Consider the following 25,816-nt stretch of genomic DNA (forward strand, 5'->3'; position numbering starts at 1 on the left):
AGGAGACTTTTAGGAGGTCTTACAGAAAGCATCATACTTGGGTACATTCCAACCTTTCAGAGTAACATGTTGCATTTGGCAGCTCTAAAGAACAATGTTCAGCTTTCCCTCTGTATCTTTATTTTTTGCCTCACAGATGGAAATGCAGGGTATCCTTATATAGACTTTCCTGCATCATTGTTCTTTAGTAAACTATGCACCAACTCCACAAGTACTTGTCCTTGTCATGCAAGGATAGTCTCCTCTCCTCTCCTCTCCTCTCCTCTCCTCTCCTCTCCTCTCCTCTCCTCTCCTCAACTGTAAAATCCACCACTCCTGAGGAAGTTCCTGCAAATCAATCAATATGCTGCTGCTTAGCTGTACTGATGAATCCTGGGCTTGTAATGTATTACTGCCTCTTAGGTCAGATCTCACAAGTCACCTTAAGAGCCACTAAGAATTGCTTCAATCTATGAGCCCTGCTGAAGTCCAGTGTAATCACCTTCACACATCAATCATGTATTCAATATAGTGTTTATTCGCGTATTTAAAGCTGCCTTATCTAGAGCAGCCTCATGAAATAAAATGACCGTGAATGGAGAGCTTTCCTGCTTAAAGACCATACGCCTTCCAGACTGGTCAGTTACAGTTGGTATTTTACTTCTCAGCCTTCCTCCCTTACTTTGCACACAAACCAACCCAAGATAGTGAATCCATGACTTCTTGTGTGATCTTGGGCAAAGACACAAATTCTTTGCACCTTAGTTTCCCATCTGTAAATGGGGATAATATATCACTTCCCCAACTCTCAGAAGTGTTGAGGATAAATGTATTTTAAAAAGGTTGTGAAGTGCTTTGTGATGTAATCATGAAAATCACTATATAAGATTGAGATATTATTATTTATTGAGACATTATTATTTATGTACAATTAAATCCGCAGCTCCTTGGGGCTCTTAAATAACTTGGGAATTTTTTTTTAGTTCACCTTTAAAAATGAGCTGATTAAGTCCTTTCCCCTCCCCCCATCCCTCAGCCCTTTGGCTTCCTTTGCTGGGAGCTGGTTTTTACAACCTAGTTAAAACCTTGCTGGAACTTGGCTAGAGCAGAGCTATTTGGTGCAGTTTGATGATGCTGACAGGCCTGAAGCTGGGAGAGAAATCATGCCAGTGTACATTCTCAAATCACTGTAAGCCTTTAGGTCTCATCAGAAAAACATACTCGCTCTCTCTTTTGCTTGTCATCTTTTTCTAGCTCGCCCCTCATTCTGTTGTGTTATCTTACTGGCTCTGTAAAGTGTATTGGGACATAGGTTGTAGGAAAGATGCTATGTGACATATAGCTGTCTAAATAAACCAACTAATATGTTTTTATTTATAAAAGGAAAATAGAGAAGCAATTATTAATTAGGCTTTTTTGAGATCAGCGCTGTGCACTGCCACCAAGTGGCAGCAGTGTTATAGAACAAAGACTTCAGTAATGAGGTTCTGCTTTCCCTGTCAGTGTTACTTGTTTCAAATGATTGTTTTTTAAGGAGCAAAAGAACTAGTTATGTAGGGCTAGAGGAAAAAAACATGGCCTTAGTAAAATATAGATAGAATATATTGTATTCCTACTTGCAAAAAAGCACAATGTTACTTTGAAAATTGGCATGATTATTACTGTGGCTTTAAGTACAGTAGTGGTGAAATATTTGTAAGTGGGAGAGGCTGTTTAGCAGCTGGTAGGGAAATTGACACATCAAAGTACAGAGATGCATGTTTTGGAGGGTGTTACTGGGGAGAGAAGAAGAGGGCTCTTCTGCTGCCATGTGCCTTTAAATGGGAAAGACTTAAGACTTATGATTTTAGATACAGCTGCTCTAATTTAGAAATTATGCCATTGATAGAAACCAGTCTAATAAAAAGTATGGTCATGCATACTTAGTTGCCAGGAATTCTAAATCTCTTCCTTTAACTCCATGGAGCTAGGGCTGGCTTTCCATTTCTCAGGCAACAGATGCAGAAACACAGTCGGCTATTTTCTCATTCCTGTATTTTAAGAAAAGGGTGCATTTTTTTTGCTTGTAATCAGTTGGAAGTGATGTTGCTCACTCAGGCAGCTACTAATAAAATTATATGGTTGACTACTTTATCAGTGTAGCCAAAAAGGCTCAGAACTTCAAAGGCATTTGGGTTCCTAGCTTCCGTTGAACTCAGTGGAAGTTAAGAACCTAAATACCTTTGAGGATCTTGGCCAAAACCTTGGCGAAAGGGGTGGAGACAAGGAACCCTGGGTAAGTTAAAGTTGGCTTGGAAGATAATTCCATCACAATAGCTTTCAGGAGTTCTGTGGTCCCCAGCATGGTATAATTACCATGAGCTACTGGATAGCATAAGTGGCAAAGATATAGGCTTTGGGGTCTGACATTTGAGGCCATGTATAGAGATTTGCCCCCCACCCACATGTCTACACATCCCCGCTAACGGGGGGGCTGAAGTTGCTTACTTGGGGCTATTATATTGTGTCTTGCGTACAACTACAGTAGCATGCAGACACAATATATACTATTTGATTATTTGACTATTAGATTATTACACAGTTAAATAATCTAGTCTAATCTAATAGTAAATTGACTATTATATTGTTAGGTAATAGTCTGAGCTACTTTTCTGATTATAATCTCAGCAGTTCTCTATAGATATTGTGTATAAAATCTACGTTTGAAGGTCTCTTCTTTTTTATTTTTATTTTTATTACTTGGGTTTAAATTTGCTATTTCAGTGTTAATTCTGACGTACTCTTAGGTATTGGGAGTTAAATAGAACAGCTCTTGGCCATTATCATATCAAGTCATAATTTGTGTCTTTCTTTTCTCATTGCTGAGACACGGGTACTTTTGCTGATTTCCCCTGTGAGTATCTTCCATTCATATTGTCTATAGTAGCTCGGAGAAGTGCATTTCACACCATAGCTATTTTGTACATTCTAAACAGTGTAGGCTTCACTAGTCCTGCAAGATGCATAATCCATTACCAAGTATCTTCCTGAGCGTATCGATAATATTGGTATGGGTGTTTCAATATTGATCACACTAGTTTGAATATATATAACTTCACTGTAATTACTATAGTTCCCTTAAGTTTCTCACGTGTCTTTATTGCCATAGGACTCTTGACTCTAAGATCATCTGACTCTGTGTCCCATGCTTTCACCACACCGCTATCCTTCCTCCCTCAAAACGGTCAGTTAAAAACATATATTTATAAAAACAAATACTTCCTCACAGACTTGGCAATGGGAGTTATATGCATCTGTTTCAGTTTTGGCTTTGTAGTCCTCTTCTAACACTGAAACAGTAGACTGGCGGGCTCAGTGCACTGAGATATGGGGATGTGTGCCTTCTCTAGGTGCCTGGTTCAGTCATGATTGTAGAGTGAATTAAAAAACGTATACCATCATCTATTCGGCCTGTTGTGAAATGAGTTGGGATCTCCAATTTTATTCTAGTGAGTAGTTTGTATTGCAAAATTAGGCTCTGTTTTACCTAACACTCTTGCTTGCCTGAGATTGGGGCTCAGCCCTGATGTCTAATCTGACATCCTTTATCGGCACTTAAATTAACATTTAAAATAATAAAAAGAAAGAGACAAAACAAGTAAGTCAATCCAGGGATTCTGAGAGAGTCTGATGCGGTATCCTTATGTTGACTTGCTGTGTGTCATTTAAAAAACAAATATAGTAGCTTCAGATTCCTCAAAGATCAAGAGTAGTCATTCACCATGAGACTGGATCCAACCTCACTGCAGCTCTGACAAATTTCCATTCCACTCATTGGAGGAGTCAACTCTTGATGGCTTTCTCCACAACAAGCTTCAACACAGAAGCAGTATGATATCCATCATTCTTTGCATGACTGGCCTAGGTCAACACTGTTATCATGGGTATCGCCACATGAGCAGGGATTTTAGTGCTACTCAAGTCAAAACCTCATATTTATTACCACCACCTCAATGCTTCCAGGTCTGATTATCTGCAGTGTGACATGAGTTGAGATGATCTTGTTCCTGGGGTGGTACTTAATCATAAAATGGCAGAGTCTGGGGTTGCTTCAGTTATGAGTTGTATCTATGGTCCTCTGACCTGTCCCCTTCTAGCCTCATTCTTTTAAAACAGATTCCCTAAACGATGAATTAGAGGGTGAGTCACTAATGAACATCATGGTATTTTGAATAGGATTGTTGGGTTTTGTACTGGTTTTGAACATTTGTTCTCTCTGTCAGATGCTTTTCTGGGAAAATTCCATTGATTGCAACCCCCCCAAAATAGTTTTGATAGAAAATTTTGATCCATTCCTAAATACTATTTCCATATTACAGATGAGAAAACTTGAGGCACAGAGAAGGGATGTGACTTGCTGAGAACTGTTCTGAGGGCAGTTCCAGCTCGCTCCAAACTGGTTTCCCTGTATTCATCTCGAATTAGCTCACTCCATCAACTTAATGTAACATAAGTCAATCAAGCCTTAAACTCCAGAATTTGCAGTCTTCCTTTGTCTCCTTTAGTTTTCAAGAGGCCGTGTCACATGGGGCTATTGGTACTTTGCTATCCTAGGTCTTTCCCTCTCCTCATTGCTCTCCTTTCTTTATAGCTGGGCTTGTTTTCCTTGTTGGTCCCAGCTATGGGTGGATGCCTCCATGATTGGCAGTTCTGGCAACTGTGCTGGGTTATGATTGCCCTGGTTGCCTGTAAGCCAGAAAGATTCTCTTCTCCATTCTGCCTGTGCTCATGTGGAGTTTATGAACCCATTAGACTTAGCCACAGTCTTATAGGATATGTCTATACTGAAGCTGCACTACAATGACTCACCGGGTAGACATACCCACAGTGACTCTGGAGTGAAATCTGTCTCCTGCTTGTGTCCTCCATAGCACCAGGTAACACTCCTGTCTTGGAGGTTAACGACAGCATGCCTATTGCATTAAAATAAAATGGATTTAAGCCTGAATCAGTTCAAGGAGGAAAACAATCAAAGGACTTCTTTACCATAAAAAGTAGATCCAAAGTGAAACTATGTGAACAACTTTCCATTAATAAAGGATTTATCACTTTGAAAGTATATATTTCTAGGACACCAAAAGGCATAATGCAACAAGAAGTTGACCCAGCTACAAGTCAGTTCTGTTATGAGTGGAAACAGAATTAAACCTGTTAAAAGGGCACATTATTCTCACTTGTCTAATCTAACACACCAAGCCAGACTCTAATAAAACAGCAGAACTCTTCTTGGCAATCAGCTGTATGGAAAGAAAAGTGCTGAAAGGTGTCAGATCTATTTTTTGCACCCACTTGGTAAATTTTTCCTAGTCATTTAATGCATAATTTTGTGCGCAGCACTCGTGTACTGGAGTAGGTGCTACCTTGATGAAAAATGTAACCAGAGATTGTACTGGTTAACATCAGCAATCTCATACTTGTATGAGAAACAAATGCAGGATTGCCATATGCTGATATTTTATGTCTATTTACCATTCTGCTTTTAATAAAATTCACGAGTCCTTCACTTTTATCTTTTAACACATCCTATTGGAGTTTACATTTATTTAAATAATCTTAGGCTTTGTTTGGGTTGGGGAAAAAAGATGGGCTTTTAATATATTAGCCAACATACTTTAAAGTGACACAGTGTGAACAGGACAAGTGGTATTTTAAAATATACTCACTGGTTGAGGTGAATACAGTTCACATTAAAATACAATTTGCCCTGTTTATGGAGAAGTATTAAAATATATCATTTAGCATATTTAAAAATACATCTTTTCCCCTTCCCCCAGTCTGGACATACTCTTACAAGTGTATAGGAATCTTATAAAATTATATAGTTTTGCTTTGGAAATGGATAGATTATTGTGCATCCTGCTTCTGCCATTTCTCACTGAGTCTTCATGTGATACCAAATGATGGATGTTACAGGAAAATCCTTATGATCCTGTGTGATTTGCAGTATAAGGTCAGACACGATTGATGGTTCCCCAGCACTTACAGAAGGCGACAAGGATTGTCAATAACTGAATTGGAAATTGAAGTTTTTGCTATACAATTAAATTGTGCAAACATTGAAGAGATCCAGGGAGTCTCTTAGAATGCCGATACATTTAGTAATAAATAGCATGAAATAGTAATATTCAAGTGACTTGTGTAATGACAAGTGACTTGTGTAATGACATCATAGACATTTACAAACTCTTCCAAGGCAGGTAATTCCCCGTTTACAGGTGGCGAAAGTGCAACTTTCACTCAGAGGAAGTAATTTAGCCATGATCATTCAGGTCTCATCTACATGCAGTTTTTGTACTCCTAGAACAGTAATGATTTGTAAATTGATACAAAGGGGTACCATGCCCTGGTGTTGACACAGTTATATTGATGTAATGGTTCTTATATTGATATAGCCACCTTTATACTAATGTAACTGTGTCAACATTAGAGATTGTACTGCGTGTCAGTTAAAATTATTTTCTAAACTTTTAGAGTGGTACAAAAAATGTGCATAAATCAGCCCTCAATGAATCTGTGTCTGTATCTGTAGTCCTGTGTATGACCAGTTCCCTCCCCAGCTGGAGATAGTGAATGTACTTTTCAATAATAGGCTTAATTCATACAGATCACATCTCTTAAATGTTTATTTCATACATCTTGGATCAAAATTTGGGAGTTGAAAGAAATGGTGACCTTTTATGTGAATGGACATAAAATGGAATGTTTTCCTTTCCAATGGGCTTTAAGCTAAGTCAATATTAGTCAATCCAAACTAGGTTTGAAATAAATTATTTTTATTTGTTGGCATGTGCTGGAGAACTGCTTTGATCTATCTGTACTTTCACCAAAGGGCAGTCTGACTTTCCATTTGTAGACATTCAGGATGAAAGGGGTTTATAACAGCCACCTTGTGTGGCTGTGCTATTGAACAGATGATATTATTTAGGTAATATCAAATGAATAAAACTAAACATGCTTCAATAACATATTTTTGCAGGCTGAGTGCAATAGTGCTTTTGGAAACTCTTCTATGAGGATTTGAGGAATTTGGCCACATTTGTAACTTATTAACATTAACAATGAAGTTGTTGGGAAGAGAGAACTTTGTACTGTATGCTGTTAATTCATGTTTTAAAAAAAATAAAGTCACTTTTGGATATGGATTTTTTTTATGACAGAGTTTTGGTGTTACCAATTTTAATGAGAGATATTAAAGTTCATCCACTTTCTTTATGATGATAAATAGAATTTGTATATCTTTTTCATCTAGAGGTCTCAAAGTAGATGATAAACCACTGATTATGCTGTATACAACAGCAGAGAGCAGTTCAGAAGGCATGCACAAAGGTGAATTGCAATGCATCATAAATAAACAAGTGGTACCCATTCCATCTTGCTAATGATGCACAAGGAGAATGTCAGTGTTTTTATTTAAGATTTTTTTTAAAAAGCCATGCTTGTTTTTTGCATTTAGAATATTGGATACCATTCTTTACTGAAAGACTTTGGCAGGGTTTGGTGGGATCTGGATGGGAATGTCACATGAAGTTGACACCTAAACTGCAGCTTCTAGATTGCTAATTGAAGTGGCAGGAGATGCTTATTCCTAGGCCTTGTTTAGGTAAAAAGGTACTTTTTTTTTTTTAACAGAATTAGCTCAGTTAAGCGGTCTTAACTCAATTGCAAATCCTTCTAAACAACAGAGTAGACGTGGTTTAGCACCCTTAATTTGAAATAGAGTGGTTAGACCTACAGGGTAGGTCTGGTTAGGTCTACAGGGTAGACCTGTAGTTAAGTGGGGGTTTCAGCCAAACTTGATTGAGCTAATTTGATTAAAAACACTTTTTTCTAGGCTATACAAGGCTAGTAACTCATTTTGTCATAACCTGGACTTCCTTCTAGACATTAACTCAAACAGCTTAGCACATTCTGAAGTACCCTGTGGAGTTGCTTTGTGTTAACTAAAATTTTAGAAGATGTAAAGTAGAATTAAGTAACTTGATCTTTCGTTACACCTTTAATCCTAATATAGACAAATTCATAGAGAAGAGCTAAGGCAATTATTTTAAAACTTTTTTTTTCTCATGATGCATTTGAAGAGATTAATTGATGCCTGTGGCCCAACATATTTTGACTAGAGTGTGGGTTGCTGGATAGGGCAGAGGATGAGAACTTTGGGCTGTAGGACAGTGTTTCCTCTATGCTGCATGGCAGCACAGCCCCACAGTTGCTTAATGAGCCCTGCCCAGCCAGGGGCTCAGGACTTTTGCATGGAGTTTCCTGGCTGGGGAAGGGGCACTTCCTCAGTGATAGCAGCGGATCCCTGCTGAGGACAGAGCAGTGAGTCTCTGTCTGCCCGCACCCCCACTGATCACCTGCAGCAATGAGCCCCAGTGCCTGACGTTCCATCACCCAATACTGGGTTGTGAGCTGTAGTTTGAAAACCACTGGCCTAAGGGATTCTAGTATTTGTCCACATCTGCAACCTGTTCCATGTTAGCCACCTATCCAGTTTTCTTTTACAACAATTAGGTGTGTGCATATATAGTTTTTGCTCTAGCATTTGTGAGTTAAATTCTCTCTCCTCAGCTTGTTAAAATAAAGCATTACAGTGAAGGCCTTTATATTGTTCATGTGTGTGTAAACATATCAATACTTCTCACATATAGTCTGTGCTGCTCACTTTTGTTCCAAAGGAAAGTGATCAGCCATATTTCAGGATCTGGATTTAAAAATATCCATCTCTGCAGATGTTTGTTTAAATAGTCAGGTCTGTTAATAAGTTATCTTAAACTACAGCTGGACTACAGGTCCATTTAAGTATTTGCTCATAAATGTTGTGGGTGGAACAATATGAGCAAGGATATAGAAACAAATCAAAGCAAAATTTTGCCTGAGGTCAGCAGCAAAGCTGGGCTGAAACATAGGCCTGGTTTTCAATGGTGTAGCATTACTGTGGAGGCTTATGAAAAGTAAAAGGGGTTGGAGTGGAAGACTGGAGAGTGAGTTATTCGGGCCAGTCTCTGTTCAGTTAATCTCCTCTACAGCAACATCTCTGTGGTTAAAGTCCTCCAAGGAGGCCATAGGGAGTCTATAACTATGGAAAATCCACACAGCTGAAGAGACAGAGATAGCTAGAGTAATAGTGGGTGGAGTGAAGTAGCGGGTTGTACTGAGTTGAAGGGTACGTTGGAGGAGTACTGTTTTGGCAGGAGGAATGAGACAAATTCAAGTGAGGGAGCCAGAACCTGAAGCAGTAGGTGGAGGAGCTGTGGGGGGTCCAGAGAGAGAAGATGGAGTGGGGGCAGAGAACTCAGAGTGGGTGAGTACAAAAGAGAATGGATCAACAGGAAACTGATGGATTTGTTTGGGAGGAAGTATTGGCTTGAAAGGGGGGAGGAGGAGCAATGAAGTGAAGGATTTTACCGTTATGGTTATATAATGAGAACACGCTTATCAATTGAATATGCAAATTAGATTTTGCTTAATCTGCATGGAGCCTTCTCCACACTTGCAACATGAATGTATGTTAAGTGGAATAGTGACACAAGCTAATTAATAAGGCTTTAGTTTTAAAGCTGGTTTTGGTCTGTGTAGATTAGTGGTCAAGAAACAGACCAGATATTTTAGCCTATTGTTCCCAATGATCTGTATCTTAAGCAGTTAATTGTAGGCAAATTATGAAGGATAGCAAAGTCATACAAAACAACTTCACCCTTGTTATTTTTGTATGTGCTTTCAATGAATATATGTATCCTTGCAATGAATGTATGTCAGAAGCTGCATGAGATTGGATTTTAAATGTATCACAGGTATTTATATACCTTAAAGCCAGATTTTTAGAGTTGTATGTGCAAAAGAATGTGTACAATTTGCATGTATATTTACTTGTTACATATGAACTTGTGATAACTGCATTATCATTTATGCAGATATAGAAAGGTCTTAAAAGCCTGTTTTACCAAAAGAAGTTGGTTCAATAAAATCTTTTATTACATCCCCCACCTCATCTCCCTAATATCTTGGGATCAACACAGCTATAACTACACTATACATATCTAATTTATGAATTCATTTTTGCAAGCACTAGTTCTAAAAATCTAGGTTGTGTAGACTGAGTGTAGGAGTATGACCTGAGGTGACAGGAGATGAGGAGGAAATCTGTCACTTATTCAGATTGTCTCCTGGTTTTTTGGACTACTGTATTTGATATAAGTAAGGTTTTTCAGTCTTATCAAACCATAATCTGCTTGAAAATGTGGCAAATGAGGAAGTAATAATTCATATCTTGCAACAAGGCAGTGGATATTTTCAAATTGCTACAGTTCAGTAAAAGTGTGATGGCACATGACAATGAAGGTATGACCGTAAATCTTACTTCTAGGCAATATTGCTATATACCAGCACACAGTTATTGGATTGCAAAGGGATTCACATTTGATTCCTGATAATATAAAGCCTATTCTCTTGTCTTTAGCTGCTGTTCCAGGAAGGGTTGGTCTCATGAGTATAATATTGCAGTTTCACTGTCCTTATTGGTTGTTTCTGTCCCCCTCTCTTTGTAGCAGGAGAAAACCCTATTGAATTTGACGCTTCCTTAGGTTTCTATGTATGTGCTTGGGTTAGTTCAGTGGTCCCCAACCTTTTGGGGCTGCTGGAGGCGGGGCCACTCATACGCCGGACACCCAGGGGCGGGGCTGTGCACACGCCCAGGGGCGGGGCCGCGCATGTGCCCAGGGACAGGGCCACCCATATGCTGCGTGCCTGGTGCTGGCACCACCCACATGCCATACTGCCAGGGCTGGTGCTGCTTCTGTGCTGCTTCTGTGCTCCGCACCTGGGGCCGGAACAGCCCATGCGCTGCATGCCTGGGGCCAGTGCTGCTCCTGTGCTGCGAGCCCGGGGCGGGGACGCCCATACACCGCACGCCCAGGAGCTGGCAGTACCCATGTGCCGCGCACCTAGGGCTAGCGCCGCTCCTGTGCCGTGTGCCCAGGAGCTGGCACAGCCCATAAGCCACAAGTCCAGGGCCGGCGCCACCCCTGTGCCACGCGCCCGGAGCCAGCATAGCCCTTGCGCCATGCACCCGGGGGGGGCCGCCCATACGCTGTGCGCCCGGGGGCGGGGTCGGCCCCGATCACTTGGCGGGCGCACAGAAATGGCCCGGTGGGCACCATGGCGCCCGTGGGCACCGCATTGGGGACCACTGGGTTAGTTGTCTTGCTGGTAGGTAATTACCTAGGAACAGAGGCGTTTCAGGGTACTTGAGCTGTTACATTGGTTGCTCTCCATGCTTCCTTGTGTGTGTCAAACACTAGTGACGTGTTATGTTACTATAACGATATGACGGTGCTATGAGGGGCAGGATTTTGATCTTGCACCGATATTTCCAAATGTCTTCACCTCCTATCACCATTAGAGCTGATTGGGAATTTTTTAATATAAGCAATTTTTCATCAGGAAATAGTGCATGGTTGAAACCAAAACAGTTATGTTAAAAAGGACAGACAGAAAAAACAGGAGACTTGGAGGACCGAGTGGATCTTTTTATAGTAAAATTAATGAGAATGAGAAATTGACCTCTGGCTTTTTTTTGTCTTTTACGTAGGGTGACAGTATTATTACAGTACAGCTGCCTGAAGATGTACTTGAAGATGATGTAACTTTTTACTTGGTGTTTACTGGCTCCACTGTCCAACACTGCACAAGCACTAGAAAAATTAATCCTGGGACATTGGAAACCATTGCTCCTGGTATGTGATCTATGTTCTTGGCAAAACGCAGCCTAAAAACATTGTGAAAACTGATGCATCAATGTTTTATTCAAACCTTGTATAATATTGAGAATCTTTATTATTTTCCCCTACTTGCACAAACTTCTAGTGTAAAAGGAAAAAAAGGTTATTTTGGAATAATCATTTTTTAAATCGTGGCTTGACTTGATACCACAGAACAGATGGTTGCAGTGTGTGGGAGCCACAGGGTGGGAGGGAGGGAGTGGAATTGATTGGCAGGGCTGCGGGTGAGTTGGAGCCACTAGGTAAAAGAGGGGAAGGTGTTGACTGCTGGGGGGCACTAAGCATCCACTAATTTTTTTCCCACTCCTGTGGTATGTACTGCCCAGGAAGAGTCATTGTTGGATCCTCTTTGATCCAGACGTCAAGTAAGTAAAGAAGTTCCGCACTTTTTCAGTGGCTTCAATACCATAGGAATGAAAAATTTCCAAATGGCATTCCTTACTATTGACCTTTTATTCTGGCTGTTTCTGTACAGCATATTGACACTAGTGTGAGGAAAAATTAATCTAATATTTTGAACTACATAAAAAATATAGCTTTATATAATTTAGTGTATTTCCTGCTTTTTATCTGTCTGGTAAGTAATGTTATAGGAGACATGCATTTTTGACTGGAATTTCCTAATGACAACATGGTTCTGAAGGTTACTGTTATTTGTTTCATCCAGGTAACTGTAAGATTAAAGCAAAGTTGGCCTATCATTCATTCCTTACAGTAACTGCTTGCACTGTCAGGGTAATTAAAGTTACTTTGATAAGCGCAATCTAGTACAAATATTGATTACTAGCACCCAGTGCAATCAATGAGACTGATTTAATTTTCTCACTGAAGTAATATAGAACTGGTAACTCTTTGACTGTTTTTGTGTTGTGTGTAACAAGTCATACAATATCTCTGAGACAGCTTTGGGTGCCATGATCTCATCTCCCTTGGGATCCAAATAGCTGAATTGCCCAGAAAGGAACTGAAACAATTCTATGTTCATTTTCAGCCTGAAAAGTAGCCAGAATACAGTATTTCATTACAAAAGCAATCCATTTCTGTTCTTATGATCCTAACATCCCTGTATTGCAACAAAGGACACCATTTGGGCTTCTGTTTGACATTAATGATTGTATTTGCAATGCTGCTGGAAACTTGTTTTTAATGTGTACATTTCATTTTCAATGATTCTGTCACAGAAGGGACGATTTTGGTGAGGGGCAGTAGTGTGTGTGTGACGGGAGAGGAGATGCGTTGAAGAGTCTGTCTTTTTATCATACTTGAATCTAGAAAGAAATCTATTTAGCCGGTATTGTTCCATGGTTCAGTCTCTCTGCTTGAAGATACTGATTCTAAGAGAATGATCTCTCTTAACTCAGCTTCTCCTCCAGCTGAACTCTACACTGAATCTGTAATCATGTGCTTACCTTGTGTATACAGCCAGTTACGTTGGAAATAATTATGATGACTCGTAGCCAAGTATTATTTGACTTCACTGCAGGATTAATTATGAGGAAGACTCAGAGTGTGGGAGACCAGCCCTTGTTGAAACATCATAGCTGAGGTAATAGGTAATTAATAAGTCCTTTTTTATTACAAAAATTATGAACAAAATTGAATGGCTTTTGCCTAATCCCCACATGACAGAAGTAGGAGGGCATATTATCTGCTAAGCATAAAAGGTAGGGTGAGAGCTCCTGATATTATTGGCACCTTCTCAATATTAGGAGCTTATATATGCAACTATGCTTGCCCCAAAGCCCCTCCTCCCGCAAAAAAAAAGTATCACCATTTTTCATACTTGGTATCTGATCACCATACATAAAAAAGAGCCTTTGGAGTGGACCAGCTTTCACAGTGGCTAGTGTTTTCCAAGCCCATAAGGGCCTGATTTGTAAGCTAGAGTGTGGTTAGTGCCACAGCCAGCTAACACGTTATAGCATGCAGCATACAGTCATATTTAGAGGTATATTCCTTTGCTAACTCATTGTCCACCCTGCCCAGAGGATTGTGCTTGTGCACCCAGACCAACCAGCTCCTCTCTCATAATTCCCTCATCTTTGCCAGATTTCATGTTGCCAGATCAGATAATGTAGGCACAGGATGAGTAGTTGTTTTTTGCTTTTGCGGGGGGGCGGGAGGAGGGAGAGAAGAAGTAAGTTTAAAGAGAAAAGGGTTTAAAGTATGGATGTGAAGGTTTAACTGGTTAACCGATGGGACTGGAGCAGCTTCCCTGCTTGCCACAGGCAAGGGACTGCTCCAGCCCCATAGGGGGACTGCTCCAGTGCAGCCCCTCTCTGCGGCAGGCCTGGGCGCTCCACAGGCAGAGGCTGCTCCAGTTGGGATATCAGAGCATCCCCTCCTTGCAGGGTGCCTTGGCCCACTGCAGGCAGGGGCTGTTCCAGTGTCCCAGCCAGTGCAGTTCCTGCCTGCTGCGGGAGAGGAGAGGAGCGTTCCAGCACAGTGGTGTTGCCCTTCCCCCCCCAATCAATTAATTGGCACTTAGACCACTTTTAGAGAGAGAGAATGAGTTCTGAATGGCTCTCAGTTAAGGCTGTAGAGCAGCTGGCTTTTAACTCGAGCTGTAGAGGCTCATGAACTAAGCTCCAGAGGTTTCAAGTTTGGTTCCACCTGTCTATCTGCTGCACATGCAAGCCATGAAAGGGGAACTGATAGGCTGGAAGTATTTAAAAGTAAACAAACTCCCATAAAGGAAGAGCATTTGATTAGACTGAATAGCGTTAGGCAACTATTTTTTGAAACATGTGACTTTAACTGCTAGTGTCCCTTTCATATCTCATTATACAGCAAAATATTTCATGGTCTGAAAAGTCTTTCTTTAACTAAAAGTTGTTAAGGGCAGAGTCCAAGGCCTGCTACATTTCATCTTGCTCTGAGTAATCTGTTCTTTTACAGTGTGTTTTCATTGTTGGTCATATGATAACTAATCTTTAAAAGAAATCTTTTGACTATTCAAATAGAAGCCTTTACTTCTGTACATGACAAAACTGAAGAGAGGATTTAAATCGGGGTGGGGAACCGAAGGCCCGGGGGCCAGATGCAGCCTCTGGCCTGCCTGGTCTGGCTACGAAGGCTCAGGGCTCCCCCCAGCATTTGAGAGCCCATGATGGCGAGGAGTGGTTTTTTTCCCTCACTTGTATGCAGCCCGACAGATTTTTCTGTGGATCAGTGGCCTCCGACCCAAAAATAGTTCCCCACCCCTGATTTAAATGCATAACCAGAGGTTAGAGATAGGGCAAGGCTGTATCTTACAGAGAGATCATTTTAAATCAAAATATTAGATTCTACATTACTTGGTTGTATTGTATATTAAATTAGGTTACCAAATGTGATGTCTTGCAAATGTTCAGGACTTGACAGTCCTCCCAGGATGAAACAGTGGAAATATTCAATAACTCGATAAAATTATCATACAAATGTGTAAGCCAAAACGGATCCGGCTTCTTTTTTCTTGTGGGTCATTTCACTTGTTATGGGTTCACAGAAGGAGTAGCTTAGGCTCCTTTAGACCACAGGCTCCTTTAAACCCATATGTATGATCAGATCTATAGTACAGTTGTGGAATGTATTACAGTGAAACATCTGAGGTTTTTATAAAGGATTTGTTGGTTGATTAGATCTGAAAAGTTCCCACAATGTGTTGCATGGTGGAAGCGGCAATTTGTTAAAAGTAAGATTATAAAATTGTTAAATCTTGCATTCCCATTGCAAATTTCATTCTGAAGTAATGATCGCATCAGCTAAGAAGAGGAACAAAGGTGGGAGAAATCACTGTCAATTACGCTGCACTTCTGCAACAAATGTAAATAGAATACACTTGTCTCAAGGTTGGGGGATGGCAGTCAGGGTTGTTTTCATACAAGGCTTTCTTTCCTTTACTTATTGCTGAGAAGATTAGTAAGAATTTGTACTTTGGCGAACTTTTTAGTTTTGAGATGCAAAGGAGAATCAGCACATCTTTTACCTTTTGATCTCCATGCACATATAGAAACTGTTTGTTACCCCTTTGGATTACAAACCACATATAGTTGTCCGAGACAGGATGTGCCTGTGCCTAAAACGCAAAAGCTACAGCAAAGGATAACTTAAGAGACAGCACATTTTCAACACAAACACCTTTTATAAGTTAGAATGAATGTAACAGGGTCTGTCCTCTTCCTTCTCCTACCAGTGCAGGATAGTTCCCATGCTTCAAGGTTAAACACTGTCTTGGACTTAATAGCACATCCGGGCAATTATAATTATCACTTAGTTTACAATCTGAAGGTCTTTTGGGTGGTAATGCTCTTGTTGGTCCTTGCTAGGGAGGTAAAGGATTAATCGGTTACCCAGTAAGCATTAGCCTTATCAGCATGCTTACCCACTAATTGGTTAGTTGGCGGCTCGGTTTGGTCAGGGCAGGCCCTGTCTGTCCTGGCTGGAGCAGCCTCCGGTTGTGCCATGGGCAGGGGGCGGCTCCAGCTGCAAGTGTGGTGGGAGCTGTTCTAGATCTAACTTTTTAAACCAGTTATATGCTTTGTTAACTTTTTAACAAGGAATTTTACATCCCTCGTCCTTGCAGTTCCTAGAGGATGTTTCTCAAACGTGCAGCTCAGAAACCTGCCAGTTACTTAGAACTGTTAAAATAATAATGATAATGACTAATAATGTTTACACTGCTGTGAAATAACCAGATATTTTTATAAAGTTATCGCGGTAGGACTCTGTTTTGCCATTTTGTTGACCATGCTCCATTTCATCTCTTCTCTGGCAGCCTTTTACTGACTTTTCTTTCTTAGCTACATACTTGTTGCCCTGGCTATTCTACAATATACCAATTATTTGCTGCTAACACATACCTGGTATTGCTCTGGTCATTAAGAAGGGGTTCAGGATGGAAATCAGAACAGGGGCTTAGATGTGGGGTCTCAGAGCAGGCGACTGGGGCTGTGGAGGGTGGAGAACTCAGAATTGAGGGTGAGGAGGGACTCTTTACAGGGGGCTGAGAATGTGGGGGGTGCAGAACTCAGGGATGTAGTGGCGAGAGGCTCAGGGTTGGGGGTGCAAGAGTCAATGCAGGGATTGGGAAGTGTGTGGAGGCTCATGGTGTGGGATGGGGAGTGCAGGAGACAGGCTGAACTCCAGGGCTCCCCAGGGCGGCGGAGTCTGCGCTGCCTAGCCAGTGGCTGCTTGGCCGGGGCAGCGGTAGGGGCTTAGTGCAAGGGGGCACCAGCTTTTATCTCGGCAGGGGGACAAGGCGCGAGCTGGGAATCAGCTTTCCAGGTCCTGGTCCCAAACGCTGCACCTCAGCTTTTTAAATTTATTAAATTGCCGCAAGGCTCTTATTACATTTAAAAGGCAGAGCTGCAGTGGGGTTAGCTCCCGGGCCGGGAGCTAACCCCGCTGTGGCTCTGCAGTTCCTCCCCTTATCGACTAATCAAGTAGTCTGGAATTTCCATCGATTACAGGCAGTCCCTGGGTTACGTACAAGATAGGGACTATAGGTTTGTTCTTACATACAAATTCAACTTAAGTCGGAACTGGCTCCAGTTTCAGCCGCTGCTGAAACTGATCAGCGGCTGACTACAGGAAGCCCTAGGCAGAGTGGCTCTGCTCCCGGCTTCCTGGAATCAGCCGCTGATCAGTTTCAACAGTGGCTGAATCTGGACTCCTGGGACAGAACAGCTGGGGCGCTGCCGGGTAGGTCCCCGCAGGACCAACCGGGCAGCACCCCAGCTGCTCTACCCCAGGCGTCCCGCAACAAAAGCCTGGTCTGCTGGGGGGGGGGGAGCCACTAGCGCCTCTGCGGCTTTGCTCCGGTCTCCCTGCTGTGCTGGGGGAGTTCCCCCCAGCACAGCAGGGAGACCCGAGCAAAGCTGCACAGGCGGCGGGGTTCCCCGCCTCTGTGGCTTTGCTCCGGGGCAAAGGAGCAAAGCCGCACGGGCAGCGGGGTCGCTCCGCCTCTGCGGCTTTTCTCGGGTCTCCCTGCTGTGCTGGGGAGTTCCCCCCAGCACACCAGGGAGACCCGGAGCAGCTTTTCTCGTCCCGGAGGACGCGGTGGCGGGACCGCTGCGCTCTGGGCGGTCCCACCGCCTGCGAGCTCCGGGGCGAGAAAAGCCCCGTTCGTAAGTGCAGATCCGACATAAGTTGGATCCGTGTAAATCGGGGACTGCCTGTACTCAGTTAGCTGTTTAAATGCAATTTAAAAGGAAGTATGATTATAATCCAACAGCAGGTGGGGATCCAACAAGTATGTTAAAAGGGACTTATGCAGCCTAGAAATAAGCAGGTCTCAGTAAAAGAAGTTTCAGAAGAGTATAACACAGACTATTGGTCCCTTATTGGAAAATTAAATTATTACTGCTAATGCCTCTCTAAAGATGTTATGGAATTGTAAGGGGATATATATAGTATCAGAGGGGTAGCCGTGTTAGTCTGAATCTGCAAAAGCGACGAGGAGTCCTGTGGCACCTTATAGACTAACTGAAGTGTAGGAGCATAAGCTTTCGTGGGCAAAGACCCACTTCGTCAGACGCATGCATCTCGTTCCACGAGGAGTACAGATAGTTCGGAATGGCTACGTAGTTCGAACTATCTAGCCCGTGCCACGTGTAGCCGCGCGGCACGGGGTTCGCACTAGCCGGCTTTTAAAAATGGCGGCGCCGGCTTTATGCTAATGAAGCCCGGGAAGTTCAAATCCCGGGCTTCATTAGCAAGTTCGGTATGCATACATTACCCCGCTAGTTCGAACTAGGGGGGTAGTGTAGACATACCCTAAGGTGCCACAGGACTCCTTGTCGCTTTTTAAGGGGATATAATGGACCTAAAAATTAAAGCAGAAGCTTCACTGGAGTTAAAAAGTTGTAGCTAAATTTAGGACAAAGAACCATTGTAAAACTGAAGAATGTAGAATGTATGACTAGAGACTTATTTTTAAAAATATACTGTTGTTTGGGGTTGAAAATCGTGGTTACACTGTCCAACTTTCAGCTACTCAAATCAAATCCATGGCAAAGCTAATATTTGCTAATACAATATTAAATATGAACTAGATGATCATGAAGACTATCTAGTTAGTTACTTTCAGTAGCTCTTTTTACCAACCTAAGTGCACATCAAGTGGTATAATGCAGTTAAACCATTCTGTTAGCTCCACTATAGTGGCATGGGACATTGATTTTGCGTTACCATTTTCCTTTCTCTTTCTGAAATGAATCATTTCACCAAATTGCTGGCTATTTGTTTTCCTGTTTGAGCTCATATTTATAAACCATAATTTGTAGTGTGTTCATTTATGCTAGAAGGAAATGCTGATGCTGCAGAATAGTTTGAGCTTTACATCTTGTTTGGTACTTTGTGGTGATATTTATCTATCTTAGGTTTTTATTTAGTCTTTATTTTCACAGTATTTGAGAGCCTCGTAGGTTTACTGAATTGATCTTAACACTGCTCCTGTGAAACAAGACGGTGGTTGGGTAAGGCCAAGAGACTGTCTGCAGGCGGTATGAAACCTGGGATCCCTGGAGCTTCTACTTCATGAGCTAAAAGCTACTAGTTGAGGCTGTAGATTATATTTCTTGTCTTCATATGCGAGCTCAGGAACAATACATCATATCCAGATGGTATGTGAGTTACACTCGTATCCCCATTTTACAGATTGTGAACTGCATCCCAGAGAGGCTAATTGATTTGCACAAAGTCACATAGGAAATTTGATAGACTATGAAATTGAACCTGAGTCTCCTAAGTCCCATTTAGTGCCCATTGTTTAAGGTTATGAGGTGGGGGATCTGCGGACAGGGCCCTGGACTGCTATGTGCGAGCTCATTTTAAGTGAGTTACCTTATTTAACATTTTTATTAATCTATTTTAAGGCTTTCCATTTAACAGTAGTATAGGAAGTTAGTACTGAAATGAGAGCAGGAACCAAGCCCTTTATTGTTTAGTCGCATTAACAGTATTTGTCTGCAAGCAAACAAAACTTGACTATTATCATACTGGTGGGTTAAGAAATGTCATATCTGTGAACCATGCCATTTTAATAAAGAAAAATGCCATACCATTGACTCCATGTTCACTGTAGTATTTTAGAACATATCACTTTCAGAAGTTGTCCTGTCTAATGGGGGAGTTTTGTAGTGGTTTCAATAGTAGCATAATTAGGCTCTTAAATATCATTTGTGTCTCTCTATGTTGGTTGCTGTTTGCCAACAGTTACCATGCATTTAGAGTACCCTGATTATTTTCTCTTTTGAATATGTGGAAATACTATATTTCCCTTACTACTGCATAGTTCCATAACTTTCAAAAAATGTTGAATTTTTAATAGTGTTCACTATATTTGTCCTTAATTATTCGTTAAGAGTAGGTCTTGCTTACATTTTTTGTAATTCCTTTAATCTTTGGACTTTTTTCTATTTTACTGCTGCTGTTTAAAGTGAAATAAATTGCAACCACACGACGAATATCTTAATTTAAAATATATACTTGTGTTTGCATTTTTTAAAAGCATATGTCCAAGCTTATTCTCCTCCAACTCTGAATGTTTCCCATCTAGGAAACTACTGTTAAAATAAAAGCCTGCCCTCACTACTTTATTTAATAATTTTGTACTGGAAGACCAAAAGAATAAACAAGTTGTGTAACAAGTAATGTCTTGGCAATAATATCATGTGGACTTGTATTAGAATATTCTTAATAATGAAACCTCTACAAAGCTAAAATAGAGAGAGATGATGTAACCAAAACATTTCCACATTGCAGTCTCTCTGGTATACTGTGGTGCGTTATGCAGACTTAAAGACATGAAACCAACTAAATGACATATGTCATAGGAAAAAGCTGGTGAATACTATATGGAGAGTATCTATGACTGAGTGTTTGCAAGCTATATAATGCCAAAGTTTTTATGACAATCCTACAAACCATTAAGTATGTGTGGAAGAGGTGGAAAGATTTACGGTAGGGAATAGATTTTAGTGTTGAAGGTTTAAAATGCTGAATGTGGCCATTTCTCCATTGTTGTTGCAATATCTATTTGCGTCAGTCACCATGTATTAAATCCATGTGCTGCAAACGGTGGGCACATTAATAATATATAAATCACACATACACACTCTTAAATTACAAATGCTCAGTGCTAGATACCCTAAGCAAAAGAATAAACTGGCAGCAGCAGTTAGATCTCTTAACCTTTGTGTTACTAGCCACTAAGGGGCAATGCCACTGACACAAAGCCAATACATTGCGTACAAAATAGGTAATTGTTTATACTAGGCATCTTTTCCAGTTTAAATCCTTTTGTAGAAAAAGTTCAAATCACCATGACAGAGACATGGTAGAGGATACAATTAGCACAGGAATCATGAGTCACCTAGTAAAGCAAACCCACCATGTTCTTCCAACATAACTTTAAATAGCTGCTGAGGCCAAGAACCTATTGTTTGTTGTATTAAATATGAATTCTGAAAATAGAGGTTTGGACAGGATTTCCACTGTCAGCTGGGTAGGAAGTGAAATCATGTTTTAAGGCATTCATTGTCTTTGTTTAGCTAGAACAGTGTTTTGTCTCCGTGTGTGCTTTGTTTAATGATAAGAAGCCTCCAGAGAAATACCATCCTTCTTAATGCACCCTTAGTTTTAAGCAAGAAAATGTACGATACTTTTATAAATTAGACCCAGCCTGGCTGTATATCTGGAGTGGGCAATCGTTTTTGAAGAGGGGCCACTTCACAAATTTCTGAAGTGGTCATGAGCTGCCCCGAGTGGAAGGGGTGGAACCAGGAGGCTTCCTGTGCTCCCCTGCCCACAGACCCTGATTGGCCTGGGGTGGAGGGAGCATGTAAAGTCTTTGAGCCCGGCCTCCCAGTGCCTAGAGAGAACTTCCAGGTGTTTTGAAGAGCTGGTGTTCCCTCTGGTGCCACGTGCCCATGGCAGGGGAGAGGACACTTCACATGTTTCCCCATCCCCAGGTCTCGATTGGCCTGGGGGCAGGATAGTAGCAGGGTGGTTGCAGGCCAGATCAACCAGCATGGTAGGGATTCAGGTGCAAGGAGGGCCTGTGAGGTCTGGGAGAGAGTGTTGGTGAAGGAGGCAGATGCGGCTTGGGGCACAGGATTGGGGTGCAGGGTTTGTTTGTGACCTAGGGCAGAGGACTGGGATGCCGGGGTTTGGGTTGTGACCTAGGACAGGAGGAGTTTGTGATCTGGAGCAGGGGATTGGGGTTGCAGGGTCTGGATGGGGGTATGGGCTCAGGAGGGGGGCAGATGTGGGGTAAGGGAGTAGGAGTGGAGGAACCAGAGGGCTGGGGAGGGGGGGGGGGAAGAGGCAGGCTCTGGCCTGGAGACTTACCTATAAGACTCCCAACCAGCAGCCCAGCACATTTCTCAGGCAGCCTCCCTGCCTGCCCCACCCCTGCCAGATGCCAGGGGCCAATTGCTCTTGAATAAGAGCCTGAGGGGATGGAGGAGTGGTGCTTCACTCACTGTTGGGGTTGCCAGGTGTCCGGTATACCGAAAATGTCTGGTATTTTCTGATTTTTTTTTCCTGGCCAGGAGGTGAAAATACCAGACACCTGGCAATATGACGACACACTTAGCAACTGGGCCCAGCCCCCAGCCTCCCTCCAAGCCCCCAACACTCCCTACCCCCGGACCCACTGCTTATCTGGTTTTGTGGGGAAGCTGTGTTCTGGCTTGATCAAGAAAACAAAATGGCTGCTGGCAAAAAGCCTAAAGACCATGGGGAAGCAATGCCTTTCCTGGGTCTTAGTGCTCAACCCCTCCCCTGTTCCTATCCCTAATCTGACTCTGCATGTACTCTGAAGGGGCCATGCTATTTTATTTTATTTTATTTTATTTTATTGGCTTAACTCTCAAAGTCCCTCTTTTTTCCCCCCCTCAACAACCTTGGTCTCCCTCCTTTTTTCCCCAGTGGTCTTTTTTTGGGGGGGGGAGAAGCAGAGGGAGGTGTTCAGTATTTTTAGTTAAACCATCTGGCAACCCTACTCGCTGCCTGTTAGTGTTCAAACAGGCAGCTCCCATTGGCTGGTGCTAGAGGTGGGAGAAGCATGTGAAACACTACTCCCCTCTCCCCCCTGCTCACGGTTTGTGGTGGACCACAAACTCTCCAGTAGCCGCTTTTCTGAGTGGCGTGTGGGGGTGGAGAAGCAGGGGTATCTGCCTGTGACTCCCTGCTACGTCCGTGGGTCAGATCTGGTGGCTTGGTAGGCCGGATCTGGCCCACAGAGGGTGTTTTGCCCAGGCCTGTTGTATCCTGTAAGTTAACCATTGGCAATTAACTTTTTGTAACTTCGACTTTTTTTTCCTGTGTATTTTTGTGGTGTGTCCATGCATAAGTAAGTACAGGTGGGTGAGAAGCCTATTTTAATTTGTTGTGTTTATATGTCATGCTGTTTCCTGAAGCAAATTCAGCTTCTAGATAGGAGAGTGTATGTAATGCAGCATTACAGCTAGTACAGGTCAGACTGGTAACCATAACTAGACTTGTCTTTTTACAAATGTGGGGGATTAAGTGACTCCATAGTTCAAGTTGTAGGACTCTTTCATTGTAAGATGACTTTTGGCTTCACTTCCAATGTCTGTTTCTTAAAAAACAAAAAAACAAAAAAACCTGGTTTCTGTGTAATTTTTTTCATTTTGATCCCCTACCTGGAGAAGCAGAAGTTTGTGTGTGTGTGTGTGTGTGTGTGTGTGTGTGTGTGTGTGTGTTAAGCTGGAGGTTAATGAGACAAGCCAAATTTGTTATGAAACTTGGGAAAATGGATGGCATTTCACTTTCTAAAAATGTTCTTAACACTGGCCTGTTTGTGAGCAAACATTGGTTTCTTATCAGCACTGAACCTCTCAACACAGAGTGTGTCCGGACGCTGGGGAAGAAATGTACCAGCCAACATTGAATGGCAGGTGGGCGGAGTTCAAGTTGTTAGGGTGGTTTATGGCTCAGTAAAAGATTCTTCAGAGGAGAAAGTTGTTTCCTTGCTTCACCTTACATGCTCTTTTTTTAATGCTGTAGATTTTGCTATTTGTTTACAAAGAGAGGGCATTGTGTAGAAGCTTGCCATAGCTCAAATTCAGTCTGAGCCTATCTGCACCAATACCTGCTTTTCATGTATTTATAATATGCCTACTGATATGCTTGGTACCTCTCAAAAGAGAAGGCAGACATGCTCACTGGCCAGCATATAAACTAAATCAAAGCTAACAAGATACAGGAGAGTGACTTGTGGGAGGATTGTACTTTATTGGGTGATTTTCTTTTCTGTTTGCCTCTCATAAAACCAATCTCATTCTAGGCACATCCTATTTTTCTGGTGCAACCCAACCCCTACATTACTTAAGTTTTAAAGCAATAAGAAGTAGGGATGTTAAATTGTGGTTAATTGCAGAAATGTACACTGGGGCTCTTCTACGTTTAAAGGAGGAATGCGGAACTCTGCCTGCAGCCCGGGGCCAGCGGGAAGTCCCGCTGACTCCTGGCTGCATGTGGCGTGTCTGCTTTGAAATGTACAAGAGTCCCCAACAGGGGTGCTTGTGCATTTCAAAGCCATGGAACCCGGGGTCAGCTTCTGGCATTTCAAAGGGGCAGCTGCCATGGAGCCCGGGATCAGCTGAGCACTCCCCAGCTGTCCCCGGGTTCTGGGGAAATGCTGCTTGGAACCCGGGGTCCGCTGGGGACTCCCAGCTAATTCTGGGCTCCACGCAGCAGCAGAACCCGGAGTCAGCTCGGGTTTCCCTAACTGACCCCGAGTTCTACGCAGCATTTCCTCAGAATCTGGGGTCATCTGGGGAGAGACCCCGGGTTCTGTGGAAATGCCTCTCAGAACCCAGATCAACTGGGGAGTGCCCAGCTGACCCCTGGTTCCTTGGCAGCTGCCCCTTTGAAATGCCAGAGGTGGTGTTTTAAAGGGGCAGCCACTGCACAGCTGAGTTGAGGATCAGCAGTGCGACAGCTGCCCCTTTGAAACGCCACCACTTTAAAGTACCCCTTCCTCCTCACCCCCTTGCTGCCTCTGTCTCATAGAGGGGAATCGACTAGTCGACTATTCTTTAATATCCCTAATAAGAAAAAGCTGTATATGGATTTTGGTTATCCTAGGTTTACCATTTAGGAGGTGTTCTTGATCAAACAGACAAACTCTCTAAAATGTATAATAGATTAGGAGCTAGGAACTGTGTGTCATTCCATGGGGTAGGGTGACCACAGCTCTTCCAGGAACTAAAATTAGGCAAATTGACTGAGGTTGTGATACCTCCAGAGAAGTATCACCACCTGGAGGGGCACACATTAGTTCAAACTGAATTCTCCAGAGACTAACAGACAAAGAAAGGCTTTCTGGGTAAATAATTCCTCTTTTAAACGGGCTCAAGGGTGCCTTTCTCATCCTGCAGATAGTTAGATGCTTATGTCCAAGTTAAGGATGTTAAGAGGCGGGTAACTGACTAATCGTGTAGTCCTGGGGTCAGCAACCTTTCAGAAGTGGCATGCCAAGATCTAACTTATTCACTTTTATTTATGGATCTGTGTGCCAGAGGAGGGGGAGCTAGCTGAGTATGGTGATCGTATTTTCTGAACCAGCTGCAGCTTGGTTTAATTTAAATTATTAAACAGATTAAGCATTTTAACTTTCTACTGTTTATCAAACTTCATTTTAAATAAAGTAAATATTAATTTATGTTAAACACAAAAGGTTTCAATGTTTTCTTTATTTTTGGCAGGGGTGGGGACCTACAGAAAAATAGTTGAGAACCAAACAAGTGAGAAGCAAAAAACCTCCTGAAAACCTCACTCCTTTGACACTCCAGACCCACGGGGCAAGGGCAAGGGACAGGGAGGACTAAGGTTCAGGGCTTCCTATAAGTCAGATTTACTTTTCTGGGGGTTTCCGATAGTCACCAGCATAGGAGTGGGGGCACAGCAGATACAGTGCTAAGAGGAACCAGCTTTTAAGCTGGCTCCCCCAGCACTGGCTCCCCCAGCACTGGCTCCTGTTCTCCCCTTCCTACCCCACCCTTGCTGCC

The 25,816-nt window shown here is 42.4% G+C and overlaps 1 protein-coding gene across 7 annotated transcripts in view; it reads left to right on the forward strand.

The window, feature by feature from the left end:
* The window catches only part of AKAP13 (A-kinase anchoring protein 13), a 374,025-nt gene that overhangs the window by 121,854 nt on the left and 226,355 nt on the right, over positions 1–25,816 (forward strand). For 6 of the 7 annotated variants that reach the window (XM_075897023.1, XM_075897024.1, XM_075897028.1 and 3 more), the window contains exon 6: positions 11,606–11,750. The exons of the other annotated variant lie outside the window; for it this stretch is intronic. In XM_075897023.1, coding sequence (XP_075753138.1) covers positions 11,606–11,750 — 145 coding nt within the window. The remainder of the gene's footprint in view (positions 1–11,605; positions 11,751–25,816) is intronic. 7 annotated transcript variants of the gene reach the window in all.

Source organism: Pelodiscus sinensis, chromosome 14, assembly GCF_049634645.1.
Source record: "Pelodiscus sinensis isolate JC-2024 chromosome 14, ASM4963464v1, whole genome shotgun sequence".
NCBI lineage: Eukaryota > Metazoa > Chordata > Testudines > Trionychidae > Pelodiscus > Pelodiscus sinensis.